This window comes from Electrona antarctica (assembly GCF_951216825.1).
Source record: "Electrona antarctica genome assembly, chromosome: 19".
NCBI classification, from domain to species: domain Eukaryota; kingdom Metazoa; phylum Chordata; class Actinopteri; order Myctophiformes; family Myctophidae; genus Electrona; species Electrona antarctica.
In genome coordinates this window covers 25,676,239-25,701,673 of record NC_136800.1, presented here as the reverse complement: position 1 = coordinate 25,701,673, position 25,435 = coordinate 25,676,239, and the positions used below count along the sequence as shown (strand labels likewise).

Here is a 25,435-nt window from a genome sequence, read left to right as displayed (position 1 = left end):
CGCGCACGCACGCACGCACGCACATGCATGTGCACACACACACAAGTAGGCCATGTATGGCATCATCGCTTGAACTGCTGGTCTAAATCCTCTGTACTCCTCTCTACTTTGAGTGCTACTAACTAATGTCTAGTACTAATAGACATTAGTTAGTTAACTAGTAGTTCACTATTAGTTAACTAATAGACATTAGTTGGCCCCTTTCATGACGACGACAGGCCCAGGAAATAATTCCCCATGCATTTTTCCCATAGACATTTCTGTAAGCCTCGAACAAAGCCAACTCGGATCGTGACAAATCATGACATCAAACTTTTTGGGCCGAACTAAATTAGAAAGAAGACAAAAAGGGCAGGTTACAACAGTTCTTTGTTGTTTTTCTTCTTTGTAATTTGTTCAGACCAAAATATTGTGTTTGTTGTCATGATTTATCACGATCTGAGTTGGCTTTGTTCGAGGCTTACAGATCTTTAAATAAATACTTTTTGAAATGTCTAGGGGGAATTATTTCCTGGGCCGTCGTTGTCATGAAAGGGGGCGGGACTGCAACGCTATATATAACTGCTTTTCTAAATCCTTTAGACCTTGAAACCTACCTTAGTTACCTTAGTTAAGTCACCAAGAATGGTGGTCCCTTATTGGCTGTTAATAATGACGTTGCCAGAGATGCTGGTCCCTGCTTGGGCTACTACGATCTTAACTGTTTCAACGCCATGCCCGAGATAACAAGATTAAGCTACCTTTGTCCAGGACGCCAATTTTTTTTTAGCTTTGTTGCTAGTCCACGTAAAAACTGCCAAAATCCCCACGTGCACGCATGCACATCTCCAGTACGAGAGATCCCCCCCATTGTTGATGAACACGGAGGTTTTCTCTGTGCGTCCGCAGGAAAAAAAAGTCGCCATTGCGACCATCTCTACGCCCCCCAATTACAGTACAGATACTCACAGTACAGTACATCCTGTGTATTGAATCACCATTTACTACCCATCATGCCCCTCTTCCCCACTCTGCAGGCTGACATAGCAGACAGCCAGTCAGACTCGGCTAAGGGGCGGAGCCTACGCCGGACGGTCAGTGTGCCATCAGAGGGACAGTTCCCTGAGTTCCAGCCAGAGGGCACCAACGTGCTGGGTAAGAATATTCATATGTAAATATACAGACACACACACACCATGGTGTGTGTTCGAGGTTCAGTGCCTTGCTCAAGGACACTTCAACACACAGTGGGTGCCGGCGATCGAACTGGTGTGCGCATGCGTGTGTGTGTGTGTGTGCTGCCTGCCTGCCTGCATCCACAGCACGTTTGTACTTTGTAATTCAATCAAATACATTTTCAGTTGTGAGATTTTATTTGGCTTTAATCCGTGGCTTTTAACGTTTTGTAGTCGTAAAGAACCACTTGCTCACCACAAGAGAGGCCATTCTAGATCTGTGGCCGCAGCATCTGCACATCCTACCGATTCCTCCTCAGCGGTTCCTGTTTTTCAACATAAGTGACCCAAACACACCCAACGAGCCTGCAGCTCACTCAGGAGGTCAAAACCTCTGCAGTAGATACAATCAATCACTTAGCCCAGTAAGACCTGAGGCCAATTCTACAAAGACCTTCTAAATCATAAGCAGTTTTCTGAAAAACCTATGGTATGTTGCTATATGAGTAGCCTCGATAACGCCAGGCTTTTGTTTTCAAAGGGGACAAAATAAGCCTGGGTGAGCCAAATAGGAAAAGTGGCATAGGAGTGGGAGTGAACCTTGTATTTCGCTAAACCAATAACTTCACTTTGGTGATGTCAGTGTTCTCTGCTGCGTTCTACTGGGGAGGAGGAGGGAAGCGGGGGAGAAGGGAGGCGGGCTCATAGGTTGGTGAACCAACCGGCGGTGGTCCAGCGCTAGTGCGCTACTGTAGTTTGTTCCGCCCCTCTATGCCCAGAAAGGCACAGGGCTCTTTCAGGCTACTATAGCAGTAGCCTCGGAAAACGTTTTTACTTCCAGGGAGAAAAAAAAAGTCTGGGACCCAGTCCACTTCAATTCGGCATAGAGTAGCGCAAACGTCGATCACTCTGCTGATTTCTGATCGTCTGCACCTTTGTTAAATTGACGCACACACGTAAGATTTGCACAAATTGTCATGATTTTACCAAAATAGCAGATCTGCAAGCTTTACTGTGCTACTTTATTGTCACTTCACAGGTTTACACGTCTAAAGAAGTGAGTAAAGAAGTCATGTTTTCTTGCAAGCTAATGCCAAAACGTTTCCATAAAATATGACTAAATTTAGTTAAGACTAAAACTAAATCAAGGCTCTCAAAATCAACGGTGGACAGAAGGTGATAAAAGTGACAGATATGTACAGTACATGAGGTTAGGACATAATGAGCAAGTAAAAAGGGGTAACGCGGTGGGTGGCAAACAAGGTCACAGTCAAAAGGTCACAGACACGCCCAATACAGGAGTAGCAAGTTCAGGTGCCGGATTAATGTCTGGCGCTGTGTGTGTGTGTGTGTGTGTGTGTGTGTGTGTGTGTGTGTGTGTGTGTGTGTGTGTGTGTGTGTGTGTGTGTGTGTGTGTGTGTGTGTGTGTGTGTGTGTGTGTGTGTGTGTGTGTGTGTGTGTGTGTGTGTGTGTGTGTGTGTGTGTGTGTGTGTGTGTGTGCGCGCGCGCGGACACGTGTGTGTCAGCAGTTTAATCAAAGCAGTCAGCAGAGCTACATTTGTCCTCTAATCCTCAGACAGTTGCTGTCTGGCTTTCATTTCAGGGAGGAAAACAACACACACACACACACACGCACACACACACACACACACACACACACACACGTGTTGTGAAAATAGTGAAAACTGCAGATCTGCAAACTTTTCGATCTGCTTTTTTCATTATTTGAAATGACGCCCCTAGAGGAGTTCACCCCTACAAATTATATATTTGATTATTTTCTATCAATTACCGTACACACCCCATGAAGCCTTGAATTCATGGAGATTTCTTAGTTTTTGTCGCATTCTTAAGCCAATGATTTGATGACCGGGTCATTAATTACTGTCCACCACTGAAAATATTACTGTACGTAAACAACGCTCGTTTTGATTAGAATCGGAATCTGGGATTAGAATCTGAGATATAAGCATCTTAAAATAGGTAAACAGACAAGGAGCCAATAGAGCGCCGAAGTCCTGACGTCACTCGCGCATCCCCTGGTTCACGGAATTAATTTATCTATGGAGAATAACATGGGGTCATCTTAAAATCATCTCATAAAAGCATTGTGGTTCAAAAATAAACAAAGTGTCTCTGCGAAATTTTCAGGGAGGTGGCTCTGTGTCGTTTACGACCGTCAGTCACTCATATTTGATAACGTCTGTTTCTAGCGAAAATGTAACTAATTCAGCAGCAGTAACATTAGCGTTTTCTCTCAAGTCAGTTGATTCTTCACATCCATTTGAGTGAAACAGCCGGGATGATGCTAGCATTCCAGAGCTAGCCAGATGTAGCTTAGGGTCGGGGCCTACATTAATCAATATGAAAAGCACAGACGTCCTAGGCGCCCCGCATTTATAATGCATGATAAGTGTTAAGTTACATTTTTTGTTTACCACATCTATATTCCGGGGAAAACATTCACTGCTATTTTCAGCGAAGATATATTTGATGTAGAGCAAAAACCAAAAATACACAAAAATAGAGCCCTGAGGAACTCCGCGAAACAAGGTATTGGGGTTCGAGTGGTTAAAGTACAGATACAGAGTAACTGTAAAGGCCAATTCATACTACTGTAAGATGGAGCATGAGTTAGGCTTTCAGATACAGCTACACAATGTGAGTTGACGTGGTATAATTAAGTGTTGCATCCACACAGCCTTGCCTCCTCTCAGCGCACGCCTGTAATTTAGGCCGCGAGGTGTGGGTAGTGGACAGGGGGGTGGGGCGGATGATAGAAGAAATACTCACAGGATTCACTTAAGTAAAAGTATCTGCAGACTGCAGTGTAACATGTGCAAGTGCATGTTCCGTATTCAAAAATGTATAGGGCTGAAGTGTTTTGTAAATTGTAATATTAATAAAAATCTACAAAGTATCTAGTTACTAAATTGTACTTAAGTACAGTATTTGAGCACATGTACTTAGTTACTTTACACCACTAGTGGGGCCGCGTGGGGGGGTTGTTGGTTTGGGATATGGGGGATAGGCGGCCGGGGGGGGGGGGGGCGGGGGGGGGGGGATCTGTGGCGTTCGGCAGAGTGGGACGGTTGAATCTTGGGAATGTCTCGGGCACAGGACAAAAGCGAGCCTGTTTTTGTCCTGCCGGGTCCTTGGCGGAGCACAGGGGGGGTGGTCAAGGCAGTGTGTGACCCCCCCTCTTTCTTCTCCCTACTACGTGGGCCCAGGGACATTTCTCAGGGCAAGAGTATGCGGCGTGTAGGAGGGGGGCACGGTGCAAAGGCTATAGCAGCCCTATAACTAGCTTTCTGTGTTGCTTTTTGAATTGCCCAAAGGTCATGGCCCCGTGCCGCGGCCATGGTTTTGGATTTCATGTCCCCAAGAAGTAATGGATCACTTGTGCGTGCTACAACAAAAAGAAGAAGATATACTACCCGTTTCCGGAACTATAGATACTTAAATTGGAGGGACGGGGAGATGAAGATGATTCTGTCTCGTCTACACAGAGCGTTCAGTTCTTGGTCTTTGTGGGAGTGAGTAGGTGGGCTGGCCCAGAGGTCAAGGTTATTACAATTTAGCATTTGTCTTTCATTCTCAGTTCTCATTTCGTTTTGACTTTGTTTTCAAATTCAGTTTAGTTTTGGTTCGTTTTTAGAACAGAGTCCCTCAGGGCTCTATCCTATAGTGTTTTATTTTTGTTTTAAGAGCACGTTTGCTATATATATATATTAGGCTTAGTTTTAGTTTTTTATTGTAATATGGTCATGGTCAAGTTTCAACGACTCAGACAAATTACAAACAGATCTACAAGCTCACAGCGTGAGCAATTTTTCAAAACTAAGGACAGTGTAAACACACTATAAACTTTCATTTAGTTGTTTTTTGTAGTTCCTGTCATTTTGTTTAGCTAACTAATAACTATGGTAACCCTGCTCGACACTGAGTTCAGTGTCTTTGTGTGAGTGTGTAGGTGGGCTTTCCCAGTGGCTGGTCTGAGGTCAGTTGCATTGTTGTGTCCCAGGGCCGTAAACCAGCCGGCTTTCACATTCAAAACACCCAACCGTCAACTTCTGCTCTGTTCAGTCCTACACTACCAGCTGTTCCAATGTAACTGAGTACATTTACTCAAGTACTGTACGTATTTATTTATTGTTTTTACTTTACTTGAGTATTTCCAATGTTCAGTACTTTTACTTCTACTCCACTATTACATCTCAGGCAAATACATTTCTCCACTGCAATTATTTGAAAACTTTAGTTACTTTGTAGATCCATCCATCCATCCATCCATCCATCCATCCATCCATCCATCTTCAACCGCTTATCCGTAGTCGGGTCGCGGGGGCAACAGCTCCACCAGAGTGTTCTAGACTTCCCTCTCCAGAGCAACATTAGTGACTTCCTCCTGAGGGATCCCGAGACGTTCCAAGGCCAGTGAGTCGATGTATTTCCTCCAACTGCGCCTTGGTCTGCCCCGGGGTCTCCTCCCAGTGGGACGTGCCTCGAGGACCTCCTTAGGGAGACGCCCGAGAGGCATCCTAACCAGATGCCGAACCTCCTAAGCTGGCTCCTTTCCAGGCGAAGAAGCAGCGGCTCTACTCCGAGTCTCACTCGTGTGACTGAACTTCTCACGCTATCTCTAAGGGAGATGCCAGCCACCCGTCGAAGAAAACTCATTTCGGCCGCTTGTATTCGCGACCTTATTCTCTCGGTCATGACCCACACTTCATGACCATAGGTGAGAGTAGGAACGAAGATTGCTCGGTAGATGTTGATTATTATTACAAAACATACATTACCCACTTCAGCCCTATATACAGTACATTTCATACATTGCAGATCTACAAGCTCACAAGCTTGTAGATCTGCTATTTTCAAAAGTTGTGAAACAGGACATTCTGTACACAGATATAAAAAATATATATATAATAAAAAATAACCTGCAACCCGCAACTACCAATATTTACAAGAGAAAAACAAGCCCAAAGTTGCTTATAATAAGCAGACGTGGCAACACTAATCGTGAAGACCCCCGTGACCCAAGAGTTGATTCATTCTGCTCTGACCTCTTAAGACCCCCCCATACCCCCACTCCACCCCCGACCTGCTTTCTGAGCAGAGAATGAAGTCTTATTTATATGTAAATGTGTGCGTGTGCGCGACTGCGTGTGCATGCGCGCGTTTTGTGTGTGTGTGTGTGTGATAGAGAGAGAAAGAGAGAGAGAGATGTGAGTTTGTGCGTGTGTGAGAGACGTGAGTATGTGTATGTACCGTACTTGTCTTTCTATGCTTGTATATGGGCCAAAACACATAGTAGAATTTAAGAAATAGTCCTGGTAAAATGTTTCGTGTTATGGTTAAAACATATTTTCAGAGACTTATATATTCAGGTTAGGATTAGATTTAGAGTTATGCCTGCTTTATACGTTTCATTGCCCATCTACAAGATCACAATGCATCACAGCGCTTGTAGATTGGCTATTTTTGGCTAAAAATGGTGTTTGCGTTCGTGCTTGTGTGTGTGTGTGTGTGTGTGTGTGTGTGTGTGTGTGTGTGTGTGTGTGTGCGTGCGTGCGCATGTGTCGGTTACACCATTGGGTCGTGGCAGCATCCATTCAGTTTGTTTTGATTGGCAGGCATAGTTCAGCATGAAAGGCAGTCACGGAAGAAGTACTCAAATTAATATTATAATTTTTTACTTAAAGTAAAAGTATCAATACTTTTACAGAGTGTAGAAATACTCTGTTACAAGTAAAAGTCCTGCATTCAAAATTGGGTAAAATTACATCAGGATATTGTCTCTGTCGGAAAGAATGCGTTTTGAGTAGATCTGCTACTTTTGATGCTTTTGAATTTGAATCCCGAAAAGTAACAGTTTTGAACATTTGAGGTTTCCACCCGACAGGGACGATATACTAAAAGTGTTAAGTACTCTTTCAAAAGTTTTCAGAATGTGTCATAATCTTTAAAAAAATGTGCGGATACGTGTCACATTGCAAGCTTGTAGTTCTGCTATGTTTGAATAGCCAAAGTGTAAAATAGGGGCTTAATTAGTTATGTCATAATAAAGTTATGGCAATAATAATCTAAATATTCAAAATAACCAACTGTAATACTGTATAAATGCATTGTAAAAAAAACCTGTGTAAAAAAAAAAAAAGTATAAATGATCTTAACCCATTGATGCCTGGTGCAACCTATACGTTGTTCTACCCTTGATGCCGGCGCACTCTCTGTGTCTCATCAGCTATTGTTATAATTTAGCTATTGAAAAATAGCAGATCTACAAGCTCATAGCGCGCCACCGAGTGGCGCGCTATGAACTTGTAGGTCTGCTATTTTTGAAAAAACATAACTATTTAAAAAAATAATGAATCAAAATTTGAAGGTTTTCAGAAACCTTAGGTCAGGCCCTAGAAGGCGTTCCCAGATTCAGCCTCAGGTATCAATGGGTTAAAATGTACTTGCAGTACTTAAGTAAATGTGCTTAGTGACATTCCAGTGTGTTTTGATTTGACATGCAGAGTTTAGTGTGAAAGGCAAGATGACACGCGGGAAATTGGATCCGTCTTCTTGTTCCTGAGCGAGTTATTTTCAGAGCGGTAGAACACACACTTTGTCCAAGTGTTATTTGGACTGTATTTTTAGCCGGCGTGTTGCCGAAACAGCATTAATTATATAGCCGGTATACCTAAAACCTCAGCCGTGATGAACCATCTCATCAGTAGGGAATTATTATTCTTTACATGCTGTAATTGGCAACAAAAAACGGGTCCTCCTGTTTGTCTCTTAACAGGATCCCTGGCTAATATATGCCTTAGTACATTATAATTGCCCTCTATAACTACATTATTTAATTAAAAATGGAAATGGTTCATCTTTCACTCAATAAGGGACAACTCCCGTCGCAAGTTAATGATGCCATCTGTCCGTGTGAGGTCCTATGGAATGTATGGGATGCATATGCTGATAAAAAATATTTAAAATATTGCTTTGATGCACCGGGCGGAAATACCATTTCCTCACTTTCGTAATCTTCGGGGGCGCCATCACAGTGCCAACTCACCACTGCTCCACAGGCCAGAGGACAGCATCGCACCTTGATTTACTGGTAAACTGCGTGCTATTCGGCTGTGCAACGTGGGAGGCGCTGTTGTGTAAAAACATCGCTCAACCAGGAAGAGTATATCCGCCCGGTGGATTATTTTACATTTTGGCCCAAAACTGCATTTTACACATGTGGTGGAGGGCTCAGAATGCGTCCACGACACGCCCACTAGGGAAAGTAAGCTTTAACTCTACAACTTTAACTCTTTTTTATTTTTGCAACAGTCAACAGGCTGTGCATCCTGTGATTCGTGCGCAGAGGATTGAAAGTCCCATAGCGTTAAGGAGACGTTCTTGACGCTATGGACCGGAGCTAGTTCCCATCATGTTCATGACATTTACTCTCACTACGGCAGGACTTCTCAAACATGTTCATGTCAAGGACCCCCACATTGATATATACGAGACCTGTACGTTCCCGTCGCAGTCGGCCACCGGCCTACTTGGGAACGATGTAACTTGGGAACCTAAAGATATACGTTGTCATAGCACCCGTTTTAACCGTCAGCCGGTGTCCCACATGGAGATCTGTGTATGTGCCTGTGTGTGAAGACTGCAAACTGAAAAGTGTACTTGGCAATCAATTCGGCCCACTGGCAGAGCCTGATTGGTTGAGCCTCAATTGGCTGAGGCAGAGGCTGGAAATTGCACAGGTGAAAGGAGTTGGCCTCATTAGGCCCACTGGCAGAGCCTGACCAGAGCCTTTTGTGGTGGTTCTGGAGAGCCGTGCGTCCGACCGACTCGATACCTGGCACTGCACTTCCTGTGGGGGTGTGGAACGGGTGTGTCGAATGTGAAGTCGGTGGGTCTAACGGTTTTCGAGTTACGTGCATTACAACCGTACACACACACACGTACGCACGCACGCACACACGTACGCATTATATAGTAGATTTGGTCGAGCTTTTTGAATATCCCTCGTGTAAAATATGGATCAACAATATCTAGAGGCGTCTCTCTCTCTCTCTCTCACACACAAACAATCACACGCCAAGTCTCTCTGTCTGTCTGTCTGTCTGTCTGTCTGTCTGTCTGTCTGTGTGTCTCTCTCTCTCTCTCTCTCTCTGTTGGTCGGTGGGGGGGAGTCTGGCTGACGAAAGCAGTGTATTGTTGTGTGTTGGGAGCCAATGGGACTGGGCTGTGTGGAGTGGCTCCGCTGCATTCCACACTGACAGCAGCTACACGCAGCAATACTCTACACATTTCAGACTACACACTACTTTAATCACAGCCGTTACCAAGAGCAGGACTATACACACACACACACACACACATTCTGCTCCATTCACACCAACACTTTGGAATGAGCAGCATGTAAACGGCTCGTATTTATAGCAATGGAAATGATGGGTAAGTTCGTTTTAATGTTGTTAATATCACAACTCTGTGTGTGTTGACTTCAGATGGACAGATGGTGGACACGTCTAAGAAACTTAAAAAGAAATAACCTGACACAACCTGTTGCTCTGCTTCTGTCTGTCTGTCTGTCTGTCTGTCCGTCCCTGTGTGTCCTTTTGTATCTATCTATCTATCTATCTATCTGATACGTACACAGTTCAAGTCTCTTTAATTTAGCTCCTCCACGGGTCCATTTGGTTACACATTCGTACACTCTCAGAGTTTACTGTAGGTTGATAACTGTTGCAATGACTACAAAAACCACCACCGGGCTACAGGCTGTGATTATGTTGATTTAGCGTGTGTGTGTGTGTGTGTGTGTGTGTGTGTGTGTGTGTGTGTGTGTGTGTGTGTGTGTGTGTGTGTGTGTGTGTGTGTGTGTGTGTGTGTGTGTGTGTGTGTGTGTGTGTGTGTGTGTGTGTGTGTGTGTGTGTGTGTGTGTGTGTGTGTGTGTGTGTGTGTGTGTGTGCTCTTGCAGTGTTAGAGTCCTGTTTAGTCGCAGCTGCGCCGTGCGCGCGCATGGCTGCACCGTCTCATTAGCGGGTAGACGGCGGTAGACAATACCTAGTGGTGGACAATGTACTGAAGCACAGTACTCGAGTAGAAGTGTAGATACTCCTGGACAAAATACAAAATACTCCAATTCAAGTGAAGGTTGCACAGTCAAATTTGAGTTAAAGTACTGCACATGCTTTTAAAAAATACTTAAATATTCAAAAGTACAAAGTACATTTTCTTTTTAATGTCAATGCATTGCTGTATTCAAATGTAGACCCCCCAATAAATAAATACATTATAAATAAATAAATAAAATGCAAGGATTTTCCAGAAATTTAAAAAACAAATCAGTAATCAGTAATGGTGAAAATAGCATCAAATCTAGCAGCTCACAACGTGCACTTGTATCTCATGTTGTGAGGCACGTGGGCTTTTATATTTTAAAGATAAATACAAAAATGCAAGGATTTTCCAGAAATGTGACAAAGAAATATATATCAGTATTGCGATTTTGTAGATCTGCTATTTTCACTGTAATGGAAATAGGGCTTATAGGGCTTGGTTAATTCATAACATACATTTTTCCCATCCTAGAAAGGGTGTCAAAATTACAGCATAATTTGTCTTTAGTATCCAAAACTAGTAGAGAACTCCAGTAAATGTATAGTGTTGTAACTGTGAAGCAGTGCACGCATGGCTGCACCGTCTTATTAACGGATAGAGGAGCTGACAGCCAACCCAAACGTTGAGCTTAACATCTGTTCTTATTACAGTAATTGGGTCGTTGCTTGTGTCACTGTACTTAGACCGCTACCGCTGTTAGGCACACAATGCACCGTGCGCTACATGGGGGCGTGAGTGTTGTTGTAGCGACAAATGACACTTGTTGAATGTCGTTGAGTCACGTCTTTGTGCTCTGGTTGTATGGGCGATTTGTTGATGGGCAGCTAAACACTGTACGACCTTTAAAGTGGTCCCGGGAGTCATCAGATCGTTAGGAAATGAACACTGCACAAATCTCTTCCTTGAAATCAGCTGTCATAAATATCGTTGTGGTTTTCACACTATTATCGCCGACAAGGGATCACACACTGAAAGACATTTCACAGGGCTCAACAACAGCGTGATCCCATAGGCTGGGAGCGTCTGTTGCGCAACATTCAATGTTATTTTCCGGTGGGACGGCATCGAATTATGTGTTAGACAAAATGTGCTCCGCTGCTATAAATCGCTGGGCACTCTGATTTAATGGATTAATTAACCCCGGGCGTTCGGGGTGTTAAATTGGCTACTCAGGAACAGGCCCCGCAAAATCCAGCACCGTGCTTTGGCAAGATATGAATATTATGTTTACATTCAATCAGAGGAGAATAGCCTTAGATTAAGACTCTCGTAGATTTTATGAATTTTGACATTTAGTGCTCTTCCCCCTGTGGACATTGCAGAGACACCAGCTGAGTCCGTAAAACTCTGAACGTGTACAAATGCAAAATATAAGGTACTTACCCTGTTGCCCCCTAATGTTAGAGAGGCCTACAGGGTGCTTGGTGCCATGTATTAGTCCATTGTTTTCAACAAATAAGTGTTTTAATCCCGTCTCTGGCCAAACGCCATTTTTTCCCTTTGTTTACTTCCTGTTTACATTGAGCGTAATTCCGGCTTTCACCGGATGCACCCCTCACTACCGCCATTGGGAACTAACGGCAGAATCGGCCACACATTTTGGGGGTCCTTGACATGAAAACGTTTGAGAACCACTGGTGTAGCTACCTTGTCATGATACCTACCTTCAATAATTGCACTGTTGATATATAATGTATTCCAAAAGTAATCTTCTTGTTGACTTGCACTGTACAATGAAACAGGTCTTAAAGCGCATAAACGAACATAAACATTCTGACAATTTATAACCCAACATTTATATATTTTATTTGTACATTTTTGTTTGTACATTTCCTCAAAATGGCAACGGTTGTGAGTTTTCTTTTTCTTTTTCCCTACAGATATTTCACATTAATCGGTGCGTTAAAAAAATATTAATGATACAGTAATGTAAATGTGACTAACATTAAAGGTGACGTAAAGTTTAATTACGTTTGATCATGTTGCTTAATCTAAGGGATAGTTCACCAAAAAAGTTACCAGCAGTGGATCCCTATGGAGACACAAATAGTCTCCTTTGTGTCTTCATAGGGAACCACTGCTGGCCCAAGACAAAACAGAAGGCTTAGGGATTGTTTACTGAGACCTCTCCTTCTTGAAATGAATGCTCCCCTTGGTTTGTGTTGTGTTGTAAACCAGGGGTCCTGGGGGTCGCAACCCCTTGAGACATGGCCAAAGCATTTCCAGGGGGTCCCACGGCAAAAAAAATTGAGAACCCCTGTTGTAAACAATAATGGTGATTGTGAAACCAGTTGTCCTCAAAACCCTGCCTCCAGTTGCTGTGATTAGCCACGATACGCACAGAGAGACAGTTCATCGACACGCGAGGAAATGGACTGCTCGCTAGTAGCCTCGCGTTGTGATACTAATATACCACTGCGCTGCCTCGGGGCATATGCATATGCATTAGGGGCGGATGAAGTCTGGCTGCACCAGGCTAGCTCGCTAGCTCACCCAGCGGGCGTTCGCTCTCCTAGTGCAGTGTTTTACAACCTTTTCAGGCCGCGACCCCCCAAAGTGATCATTCTTTAACTGCGGAGTGCGGACCCCCCACCCTGATGACGAGCACTTGTAATGTAGGAGTTGAGGTGTTACATTTAGTTTGACTCTACAGTATTCTATACTATAAATGGCAGATCTACTTGTAGATCTGATATTTTTAAAATGCTTTTTCTTACATGCTATTGAATGACCCTTTACGTCTGTGTGTTGTTTCGAAAATATTGAACCAATGAAAAGTATTAAAGCCCTTTGGAGAAAACCTCTCAACTCCATTGGACCCTCAAACTTTTTGCTAAAGCATCTAACTCCTCCACCTCTTCCCCTCTCATGGAAGTAATTGACAATATATAAAGTCACAACACCATTTGCCTTTGATGAGGCAGTATTGCTTTGTCTTCAAAATACAAGGTTTTCTTAATTTCCTGAAAAATGTATAATTTTCATTTTCTGATTTTTTTGGAGATATATATATATATATATTTAAAAATAAAAAAGACAGAAATGGTTTCTTGATGAGTCGATAACAAACATGAGCAAGGTGAAGTGGGTTATTCGTTCTAAATATCTTATCAATATATTTTTGGTTAATTCCCCAGCCCTAATACAAATAATTGTTTTTTGATTGATTGATTGAAATATTTATTAGCAGTTTGCAGAATTACAGTACATTTCAAGCACAAACTCAATACAAAGACTGTTAACTGTGAGTGGACGACCCAATTAAGCATTACACTTGTTTACAAGAGGGTCCACCTTGTTCAATTCATCATGTTCATCTATACATGCGAGGGTGAAATTAATATTGTATTTGATTCAGAAACCAAATATGACCTAAAACAATAGAATACTCTTAACAGCAGCCTGCGATTTGAACTTGGAAGTAGTTCCTAATTGTGATTTCCACTTTCTTCGATGAATAGTTCAGCCTCACAAAAGAATCTTGATATTTTGTTATGCAAATGAGGCCGGTTGAATATTACCATTGTGTCCTGTACGGCTGAACTTAATGAGCATACTTACCAGAACAGTGAAATTAATTAATTCTCCTGTCTAGACACATTAACGAGCTGGACCTCTGCCAGATGAACCCACTAAGCACATTTTGTTGTACTCACAATACAGACGCATACACAAAGATTTTACATAAAACTGTACTACACAATAATAGTACATAAGCTACATATACCATACCAGTACGTTATTGTATTTTAATTACAGTTATCGTTATAATAATGACGTACTTGTAAAGATAGTGTCGCATTCAGCAAAACTTTCTAAACTGGTAAAGAATGGAATGTTGTTTATCATAACTGATCTTTATGGCTGACTGGACACTGTCTGCTGTACTGTATGTACTGCATGACAGCTTCGTACACCAACCACAGTGCAAAGGCGTCCGAATATCGGAGCTCACTTTACGTCAATCACGTTTGCCCACTGCCGCCGAATATTCCCCCCGTATAAAGTTTTTTTTCTGACACCTGGTCTCCACTGAGAAGTTGATCAATCTCGTTGAAGAGCACAAAATGCTTTATGCGCGCGGCTTGTATATCTGCCATTAGTGAATAGCCAAACTATAACATGACAGATTATTTTGCGGTTTCCATTCGGTTAAATAAAGTAGCGAAAATAGCCATCTACAATCTACAAGCTCACTACGCATTTCATTGCAACGCGTTGTGAGCTATTTTCACTACTTTTGTGCAAGACATGAAGTAGGCCAGGAATTTATGTTGAAATATGAAGATATGATATCTGGGCTTATTGGCTTCCGGCAGTACTACTTAACCATTAGGTGCCCTGACAGATACCAGGGTCTAAATGTTCGTTCGTTCGTTCGTTCGTTCGTTCGTTCATTCTACTCCTGTATCCATATGATTGACAGGTAAATTAGTCACCTTTGTGATTGGGCGGAACGGATGGGCGTCGGACGGATGTTTTCACATTCTTGGCATTCTGTCCCATGTTTGTCTATGACATCATATCCTCCTACACACACACACACACACACACACACACACAAACACACACACACACACACACACACACATGCAGAGAGACAGTGTTTTCTTTGTGTTTGTTTATACAGTAGTTGCTCCACCAAGTGGCCCAAGTTAAAGGAGCACTTCACTCATTTTAAACCTCATCTTCATATACTGTAATTTGGTCCTCACTAACGAAAAATGTTGGTCGACTACATTTTTTCACTGACGAAAACTAAAGACAAACTAAATAAAAAAACTAAGCTATGATGACGGAAACTAAATATATTGACAATTTCGTCTAGACTAGACGGACTAGTGGAGAAGAGATCCAGTAGAACTAAAAGACAAGTAATTGTATGTTTCGTGTTGCTCCGTTGTAGCACTCTGACAAGCAAATCTACAAACTCGCAAGGCTCTGCGAGTTTGTAGATCGGCTATTTTCAGCCTGCAACCAAGTGTAAAATCAGGCATTTCAACGCCATCAAGACCTGCCAAAATGCCTTTGCTGTCGACAAAATCAACTGTAAATTTAGTCGATTTAGGGGGGCACGGTAGTGCTGTTGCCTCACAGCTAGAAGGTCCTGGGTTCGATTCCCGCTGGGGGCGCTATGGGCGCTTCTCTCCTCCTTGTCATCAGTGGCCATACCCAAGGTGATGTTGCAGAATGGGCCTTTCTGTGTGGAGTTCCCATGTTCTCCCCGTGTTCTCTAGGGTAGGTACCCTCACAAAAAACATGCAGTAATCCTGGTCTCTAAACTGCCTCCCCCTGGCCAGCCGGGGCGCCTGATGGAGGGGAACGGAACTGGACTGGTTGGAATAATTTGTCCCTTCCATGCGCTAAGTCCAACCAGGGAAACTCCCCCCTGTCAGGTGAAAAGAAGCGGCGTGGACTCCTCATGCATTGAAGGAAGCATGAGGTCTGTCCGTTGCTCTCCCCAGGTTGGCAGAGGGAGTGTAGTTGACTCTGGGTGAAAGAAATGGGTTGCAAAATCGTGGGATAAAAATGTAAGAAAAAAACCCCTAAAACATTTCCGATTAATTAATGGAGAGCAACGTCGCCACATGGCGACCATCTTGCTACTGTCAGCTCGCTCACTCATAACATTGTGTCTATGGTGCATGTACTTTTTAAATTACCACAACTTGCTCAATTTTCTCAACGGTTTGGTTTGTTATAAACGTCAGAGATGTAGTTATGATACTGCATACTTATAATGGACTTTCATATAAAAGTAACATTATGCAGATAAGCATCCTGAATAAGAGTCACATTGATAAGGTTTGTAAATTCAGATCACCAGCTACCATAGAACGTACAAGAAAAGTTGACTGTTGCAAGTATGATATATGTATGTCTATATTGCAGTATTGCTACTTTTACGTAAGTAGAAAATGTGAGTATTTTTTTTCACCATTGTCCATCAGGTCAGCTGTGTTATACTGTGGAGCCTGATGGGAGATGAAGGCAGCTTATTAATAATTCATATCAAAGCACTTCCTCCACTCTCTCACACAAACTAGACAACACTGTAATCACTGCTGCCGCTGGCTAGCCTGGAAACCAGATGAATCTGCCAGAGGGGAAACAAATCCCTGCATGGGGAGATTGGTCTGGCTCTCCTCAGTTTGAATGACATTTAGCCCACTATTCAAAGTGAGACTTTTGTGCTTTGGAATCTGTTTGTAATCGCCCCTTGGAACATACTCTACACCGAAGTTCCAGACTAATATCTACGCAGTGATATTTGTCTGGCCATGCCAGGCTAGATGCTGGCTGCCAAACTGCAACACACAAGACCAGGGGTCCTCGACAGTGGGTCCAGACCAGGGCCCACAGGGGGTTACTACAGGGGAGGTCTCCAGATCTTTGTGCGATAGGACAATTCTTTAACATGAACCACTTGAACCGTCCTAGGCATCCCAATTCTGAGGAGAACCTTTGCCAAATGAAAATACACATGAACTCTCCCCTTGCCAGGCTTTGTTTTAAAAGTTGCTTACCTTTTAAGCAATCACAGAATATTCATCTTCACTATAACACCCATGTGTAGAATGAGAGCGCCATTTCCTGCAATCAAGGCCATCATCATTTTAGGGCCTACCCAATAAAAGCCTTAATGTGGCATATGAATCCGATACGTTTCTTCAAGTTTGTATTGGAATAGTTTGTTTGATATATCCATATTTTATTCCAACTCGTAGCGACTGGCGAGAAAAAGCCGGAAGCAGGAATAAGAGTTTTAGAGTGTAGACCGGATCATACAGCCATTTATAAACACAGACCAGGCTTTAGAGTGTAGACCGGATCATACAGCCATTTATAAACACAGACCAGGCTTTAGAGTGTAGACCGGATCATACAGCCATTTATAAACACAGACCAGGCTTTAGAGTGTAGACCGGATCATACAGCCATTTATAAACACAGACCAGGCTTTAGGAACAGGAATAAGAGTTTTAGAGTGTAGACCGGATCATACAGCCATTTATAAACACAGACCAGGCTTTAGAAACAGGAATAAGAGCTTTAGAGTGTAGACCGGATCATACAGCCATTTATAAACACAGACCAGGCTTTAGAGTGTAGACCGGATCATACAGCGATGTATAAACACAGACCAGGCTTTCCTCCGAGGTGGAGAGCATTCCTCCGAGGTGGAAAGCCTTCCTCCGAGGTGGAAAGCCTTCCTCCGAGGTGGAAAGCCTTCCTCCGAGGTGGAAAGCTTTCCTCCGAGGTGGAAAGCCTTCCTCCGAGGTGGAAAGCTTTCCTCCGAGGTGGAAAGCTTTCCTCCGAGGTGGAAAGCTTTCCTCCGAGGTGGAAAGCCTTCCTCCGAGGTGGAAAGCCTTCCTCCGAGGTGGAAAGCTTTCCTCCGAGGTGGAAAGGCTTCCTCCGAGGTGGAAAGCCTTCCTCCGAGGTGGAAAGGCTTCCTCCGAGGTGGAAAGCCTTCCTCCGAGGTGGAAAGCCTTCCTCCGAGGTGGAAAGCCTGGTGACACGAGGTTACAAATAGATGACCCAGTGTATGAGTTGCTCAGCCTGGTATGCCTAAACGTAACCTAAGTAAACTATGACAGTGCTGTCAAACGAGTCTATGAAGGTATCTATGAAAACGTTTAATACGAAACCCAATTTGACTACAGTGCAGTATGTAGTGGAGGGTTCCTGCTTCATCGCTCTCTCAGCTAAGTGGTCCTTGGCCAGAGCGTTGATTGCCCGCTGTGTTGCATTAAACCAGTATCAGTTTCATATTGAATTTTATTTCCTTCCGTTCCTATCGAATTCTGTGGACTTCCGGCTGTAACTGCGCCATTGGGGTGCACGCACGGCGGGTGTACCACCATTACTTTCCTATTTGTTGACTATGAATATTAATTTTGTGCCCATCCCAACTCCCTCCCCCCATCCCCAGACTGATTACACCTCAAAATTCATACATCAATACATTGATCTATTTAATGGCATTAGCCACACTGTACATCATTTGGAGTTCATATATTCGAACAGGTAAGGACTAGTACTTTGGTGTGACCATGCCCTTAGAAGACATTAGTAGAATGGACCTCAGGTCTTTAATGTGTTAAGACCTTAGGCCGATCATACAAATTCCTTCTAAGCCTGTAGTTATTTAGATAAGATAAGATAATGTATAATTTCATTCATTCATTCATTCATTCATTCATTCATTCATCCATTCATTCATTCATTCATTCATTCATTCATTCATTCATTCATTCATTCATTCATTCATTCATTCATTCATTCATTCATTCATCCATCCAGTCATTGCTAGTTGCTACACATCAGGTCAGGTGTAGAGGCTGTAGCGGTGGCTGTTAGAATGTACCAGGTGCATTTGAGACGGTGTGTTTCTCATTAGTCATTTTAAATGACAACTCTGGACATACCGACCTGCTAACAAGCTGCATTCATCACACACACACACGCAGCACGCCACACACACACACACATACACACACACACACACACACACACACACTACTTGCCTGCTAACTCTCTCTCTCTCTCTCTCTCTCTACCACTAATAGTTCAGCCTCCAGTGTCGTGTCCTACATCAATGTCTCTGAGGTGAAACACTTTTAGTGATTATCCTCACTGTCTGTCTGTCTGTCTGTCCTGTCTGTCTGTCTGTCTGTCTGTCTGTCTGTCTGTCTGTCCATTCTGTAGCGCTCACACACACACACACACACACACACACACACACACACACACACACACACACACACACACACACACAGACACACACACACACACACACAACACAGTCACACACAAGCACAGTCACACAAACACAGTCACACACACAGTCACACACACAGTCACACACACACACACACACAGACACACACACACACACACACACACACACACACACACACACACACACACACACAGTCACACACACACACACACACAGTCACACACACTATCACTGCATCTACAGCAGTGCAGTGCAGCCTGGCACAGAGGAGAGAGAGAGGGGGGGGGGGACACGAGAGAGAGATAGAGGGGGGACGAGAGAGAGCTAGGGGGAACGAGAGAGAGATATAGAGGGAGAGAACGAGAGAGAGAGGGGGGAGGGGGCTGAGTGTGACGATGAGAGAGAGAGGGAGAGAGAGGGTGCAAGAGGATGAGAGAGCAACTGCAGAGAGAGTATAAGACATATGGAGAGACTGCTAGACACAGAGAGAGAGAGAGAGAGAGAGAGAGAGAGAGCAAGCAGTCATTGATAGGATAAACGCCATAAGGACACACACACAGAGAGAGAGAGAAGCTTTAGAATGAGGAAGGCTCCAGGCTCCAGCGCTGCATCACACAGCGCTCTAGGGCTGCACCATTCAACCAACATTACGACCAGTAAAACCCACTCATCATAACCCAATTTTCCAGAAGCAAGGTTTTTTTGCTGGGGGATTTTTTTTCTTCTCTCGTATATATCCGAAAAGCGAAAAATTATAATAGGTTCTTATTTTGTTTTATTTCATTTTTTTGGGGGGACTAAATTGTTTCGTCCGATTTACTCCTTAAATACTTTGCCGTACGATGCTGGCTCGCGGAAATAATGAAAATGGCCGATCTAGAAGCTCACAGCGTGAACGCGTTGTGAGTTGTAGATCTGCTATTTTCACTATTTAAAGGTAGTAATAATCGCCCGTTAATCGTAATCGAGGCAGACGTTTTGAAATTATCGCAATGTTGATCGCTATGAAGTCGCCTAGCCCTGAACGGGCACGTAGACAGGTGATCGCTGCCTGCTGATTGGTCGATGACGCAGGAGGGGGTCAGGCCAAGCGCCTTTATGTGTGGACAATACGACAGGACGCTTTTTAAATGAGGAGCCACTCGTTCCCATTGGCTGACACCGCTGGACTAGTTCCTGTGGTTTGGGTTCGCCAATCAGATCTCTTGACTCCTTATGTCTGTACTCCTTCCTGTAGATGATGGGGAACACCTGTGACCGAGGTACCTGTCTGTCTGTCTGTCTGTCTGTCTGTCTGTCTGTCTGTCTGTCTGTCTGTCTGTCTGTCTGTCTGTCTGTCTGTCTGTCTGTCTGTCTGTCTGTCTGTTTGCCTGTGTGTTTTGCCTGTCTGTGTCTCTTGCCTATTTGCCTGTCTACTTGTCTGTCTGTCTCTCTGCCTGTTCACCTGTCTTTCTGTCTCTGCCTGTCTGTCTGCCTTGCCTGTCTCTCTGGCTGTCTGTCTCTCTGTCATCTTAAGTTCTCAGTAATCGCTCTGTCATGTCTTGACATTTATCTATTAGCGTTTGGCTGTGCCTCCTTATTCATATTTTAATATTAATACTGATTTAGGCACTGTGCGGGTGTGTGTGTGTGTGTGTGTGTGTGTGTGTGTGTGTGTGTGGGTGTGTGGGTGTGTGTGTGCGTGCGGTAGCTCAGCTTGGCATTTTAATTTACAACTCATTAATTACACATGAATGTCCAGGTGATAAAACGGTAATATCCGTGTAATAAGCAGTTATTGTCATTAAATAACTGTTGTATGGTCTGCTCATGAATGTGTAATTAAAGCTGTGTAATGTTAAAAGGTCCTTCAATCTTCCATGATGTTTAAAGAGAGTAGTGCATGGAGGAAGTTTGAGGTGTTTTGGCCCCTCCCCCCCTCTGTCCATCTTTCTCTCTGTCTCCCTATCTCTCTCTTTCGCCACGTCTCTGTCTCTCTCTCTCTCTCTCTCTCTGTCCCGAGCTCTCTCTCTCTGTCCCGAGCTCTCTCTCTCTCTCTGTCTCTCTCTCTCTCTCTCTCTCTGTCCCTCTCTCTCTCTCTATCTATCTATCTATCTATCTATCTATCTATCTCTCTCTCTCTCTCTCTCTCTCTCTCTCTCTCTCTCTCTCTCTCTCTCTCTCTCTCTCTCTCTCTCTCTCTCTCTCTCTGTCTCTCTCTCTGTCTCTCTTCCTCTCAGTACATTGTGATGCATGCAGGGCTGCAGAGAGCCAGAAAACCCTCGACTGGGGGAAACTTGATATAGTATTTCACAAAGTACCTCTCTCTCTCTCTCTCTCTCTCTCTCTCTCTCTCTCTCTCTCTCTCTTTTCCTCGTTGGTGGTGATAAACGCTGACTGAGCATGCCCAGTGCTTCCGGTGTGATGAATGTATTCAGTTATGGAGGCAGAGCCTCCTCCACAAAACTTGGATTTGGGCGATAGGGGCCTTATCTGTGCTCTGCAACAGGACATCATTCACCACACACACACACACACACACACACACACACACACACACACACACACACACACACACACACACAGCACAATGTTGATTTCATCACAGTATCATGAATATAGGCTACAGCAGTGGTTCCCAAACGTATCGGGTCGAGACCCAAAAGAGAGATTAGACGTTTGCCCGGGACCCAAACTAGTGAAAATAGCAGATCTTCCCAGCGCCGTCCATCACACTTCAGCGCGCACTGCGTTTCTTTGCTGCAGCATCCTGGCCGCTTCAAGCTGATGATAAATAGTTCAACTTTTGGAGAGGATTGTATCTGACCACCCGATTATTTCCAACCCGGCGGTGAATGGTTGCTACAACCATACAAGTCCATGTGTACATTGTTTCAGCTCTAGAGTTCTGGATGTGGACGCTATACGGCCCTCACACTAGTCTCGTGTGGCCAGACTGTTTACTGCCCAACATTTCCAAATGCTTCCGGTCATGATACAGTCTGGAGCACGGAAGAAGTTGATGATTAAATGGGAAAGTGGAATGCAAGCATGACATGTAGTGTATTGGATGTCCCATTGCGCATGTATTATTATTTGTGAATAGTGTGGAAGCAGTTGCACTGTTAGTGTGCTAGAAGAAGGTCGACGGATAAACGTGCGGGAAATGTACACCAGCCCACTACACCAAACCACCTGACGAAAAATGTGTCAGGTGGCGCAGGGATAGAGTACCTGTCTAGGGGTCCTCACTGGCAGGTGAGCCAGTAGGGTACAACAACAGTTAATCCTCCCGGTACGTGCACCTCATACGTGCACCTCATTGAGCCTTGAGTCGGTTGACTGGCAGGTCATGTTCTGCACTTCATCATAGGAAGTTGGAGATCTAAATGTTTCCTCAAATCAATGTCTGTGTGCCTGCAAGTCACATAACACACATAACACACATACACACAGTATCTGAGATGTTCAAAGTCTTGTCATTTCTGAGCAGGACTTTGAAGTTCTAGTGCAGCACATCTGATGGTCCTATTTTTATATAAACTAAGAAATATGAGCTATTAATACTGCCATTCTCTCTGTGGGATCAAACGATGTTGATGATACATAAATGAGAAAAAGATGATCTAAATACATCTATTATGCCCAATAATATTAACCACTTTCAACTTGGCGTCCCTATTTTTAGCATGTGACTACATGCAACATTTGTCTAGAAACATGTTAAAAAAAATCTAAATGTAAAAAAAAGAAAAGAAATAGTGACAAAATCTGATCTGTAAGCTAAAAAAGTAAATACAAATAAATTGTAAATCTACAAGCACAAAAAAGGTAATCACAAGCCTACGTGCAGAAAACGCTGGCGCCTGTGTTTTATTCAGTAGCGCCCGTTCCCTTATCCCCATGAATTTATATATTAAAAATATTGTTTTTCACCCGTCAAACGCGGGTACCCGTCGGGTATCCGTAGGTACCCAACCTGTTGCAGGACTCTGGCTCACAGTGTGTCGCAAAAATTTGTCACGTTTAGATCTTGTAGACCTGCCATTGTCACCATTTGTCCTAATACAATATATACAGTAGGTGTTAGGTGGTTAATGTGTGTCATTCAAAAATTAGGTTACACCAGCATGTGTGTAGCCTAGAGTGGTGGATGTGTGTTTGTAGTCCAGACCAGAGTGGTGAATGTGTGTTTGTAGTCCAGACCAGACCCATTCATCCTTGACACACATTCCCGTGTAACCTTCAGACACTGCTTCCCATAATAACCCAGCAGCTCACACACACGCACACGCACACACATGCACACACACACGCACACGCGCACACACTTTTCAGCTCCATTATTGATTAGGTTTAATTTGCAGCTCAATAGTAATGAATCATTAACTGGAAATGACCTGATTATAGAAATTATGAAACAATGATTTATAAAGACATTAAGGTACAATATTGCCACAGTATAACTGTTATTGCACTATAATGGATTACCGTACAGATTACAATCACAATCAGGACAGACCTATTTTTAACCATCAATTAGTTTAGTTAATGTAGGCTACTTGTCTAGTAGGCCTATGTTGAAACTGTATGAACATTTGTATTAGTGTCATGATTATTTTCCGTATGTCCCTGATTGGTTAATCGAATGGAATAGCAAAGTGACTTGTATTATCTCTCTCTCTCTCTCTCTCTCTCTCTCTCTCTCTCTCTCTCTCTCTCTCTCTCTCTCTCTCTCTCTCTCTCTCTCTCTCTCTCTCTCACAGCAGAGGTGTCATCGGAGCGCTCTCCCAGAAGGAGGAGTATTTCAGGACTGGGGAGTTCAGAGAAGAGCGTTGCCATTGACAACCAGAACTCCTCCCCTTTTAAAGTACCGGTGAGTAAAGGAAATCCCCCCCCACCCTATTCTGCAGTGGTTCTCAACCTGTGGGTCATGGATTTGGGGGGGTCGCCAGATGACCGTGAGGTGACAATTTAAATACCTTTTTAATAACTTAAAAAAAAGAAAGAAAAGAAAAGACTGCATCAAATGTAACGTAACCAACAAACTATACTATAAAAACTGGTCAAACATTGGCCATTGTCAAATATAAGAGAACTGTGTTTGAAAAATAAACCGATCATCCCGGCCTTTTCACTCATATGGATATGAAGCATCGACTGAAGGTGGAAATGTACAAATATACCCAAAGAGTAACACAATAAGCGCTAGAAACGAGTCAAACAACCCACAGACTACATTTACGGCTAGGCGGGGTGGCTGCAGCTGCCCTGTCGCAAAACATAAACTGACATGTTAATTAAGGTTTTTTTATATTTTTTTAATTGATATTTAATGTTTCGTGGTTAATACGAGTCGAGTCACAGCCAGCTGAGCTTACGTCCAACGAGGAATCTCAGGAACGCAATGTGTTGACAGCTGGGCGTGACGTATATTAGCAGCAACATTGCTTTCATATGTAGTTTCAAGGCTATTGCGGCCACCTTAATTCCATTTTCTCCAGAAACTGGCTGTATCAAATATGAATGGACATCATTAACGACACACAGCCACCCCCCTGACAGAAAGGCTGGGATGATCGGTTTATTTTTCAAACACAGTTCTTATATGAAACGGCCTAAAATCCCAATTATTTCAATGCAAATAAAAACATACATGAACCTGTGTACTGGCGCCCTCTACTGAAAGTGACGTCAGACTTCGGTGCTCTGTGTGGGTTGGTGCCTTGCATGGTTTCCTCTATCAATGTGTGAATGGGTGAATGTAATGCACAATCTATGTAAAGCGCCTTGGATAAAGGCGCTATATAAATGCACCATTTACCATTTACATCATCATCATACCCGGAAGTTATGCGGGAACGCCTACTGGCTTCTGAGTGTCAAAATACTACTTTCTGGCCTTGACAGCCCATACAGCCGAACAGAAAAGTGCTATCTGATTGCATTAAACGTTAAACTCACTTTGCCACTTACTTTGACAGTCGATTTGCCACTCACTTTATGCATGTGCATACCCTCTATATGGATTTGCTATTTATTTTTTAAATATTGAAAGTGTTTAGGACATTTTCAATAATTCATAACCCTGGCACAAAACATTTTCAGATGGGGCTCCGCAGGCAATTTTACATCAATGTGGGGGTCCTTGAGTTGAAATAGTTTGAGAACCACTGCCTTACTGTACCTAAAGAGAGCGCACCGTGGCTTCAAAACCAAAATGCACACCGGAATGAAATGTTTGTGTACCTTTACATGCCTACTACCAGATATGGACTAAATATCTGAGGTTGTCCCTTATGCGTTGGCCTACATTTAAATCTTCCATGGAGCCGTTGTGAGTGAATTCACTGACCTGAATGCATAACAGAAGTTCACGTTCAGCACATAGGGACATTTCAGGATAATACTACGCACGCACGCACGCGCG

The 25,435-nt window shown here is 43.4% G+C and overlaps 1 protein-coding gene across 5 annotated transcripts in view; it reads left to right on the top strand.

The window, feature by feature from the left end:
- Positions 1 to 25,435, top strand: part of rasal2 (RAS protein activator like 2) — a 110,839-nt gene that overhangs the window by 44,651 nt on the left and 40,753 nt on the right. For 3 of the 5 annotated variants that reach the window (XR_013792388.1, XM_079529602.1, XM_079529600.1), the window contains exons 3-4: positions 1,017 to 1,134; positions 23,772 to 23,881. Coding sequence is in view for 4 of the 5 variants with exons in the window: in XM_079529602.1 (XP_079385728.1) it covers positions 1,017 to 1,134; positions 23,772 to 23,881 (228 nt within the window). In the remaining variant the exon portion in view is untranslated. The remainder of the gene's footprint in view (positions 1 to 1,016; positions 1,135 to 23,771; positions 23,882 to 25,435) is intronic. The other 2 variants (XM_079529603.1, XM_079529601.1) reach the window with 1 other exon arrangement.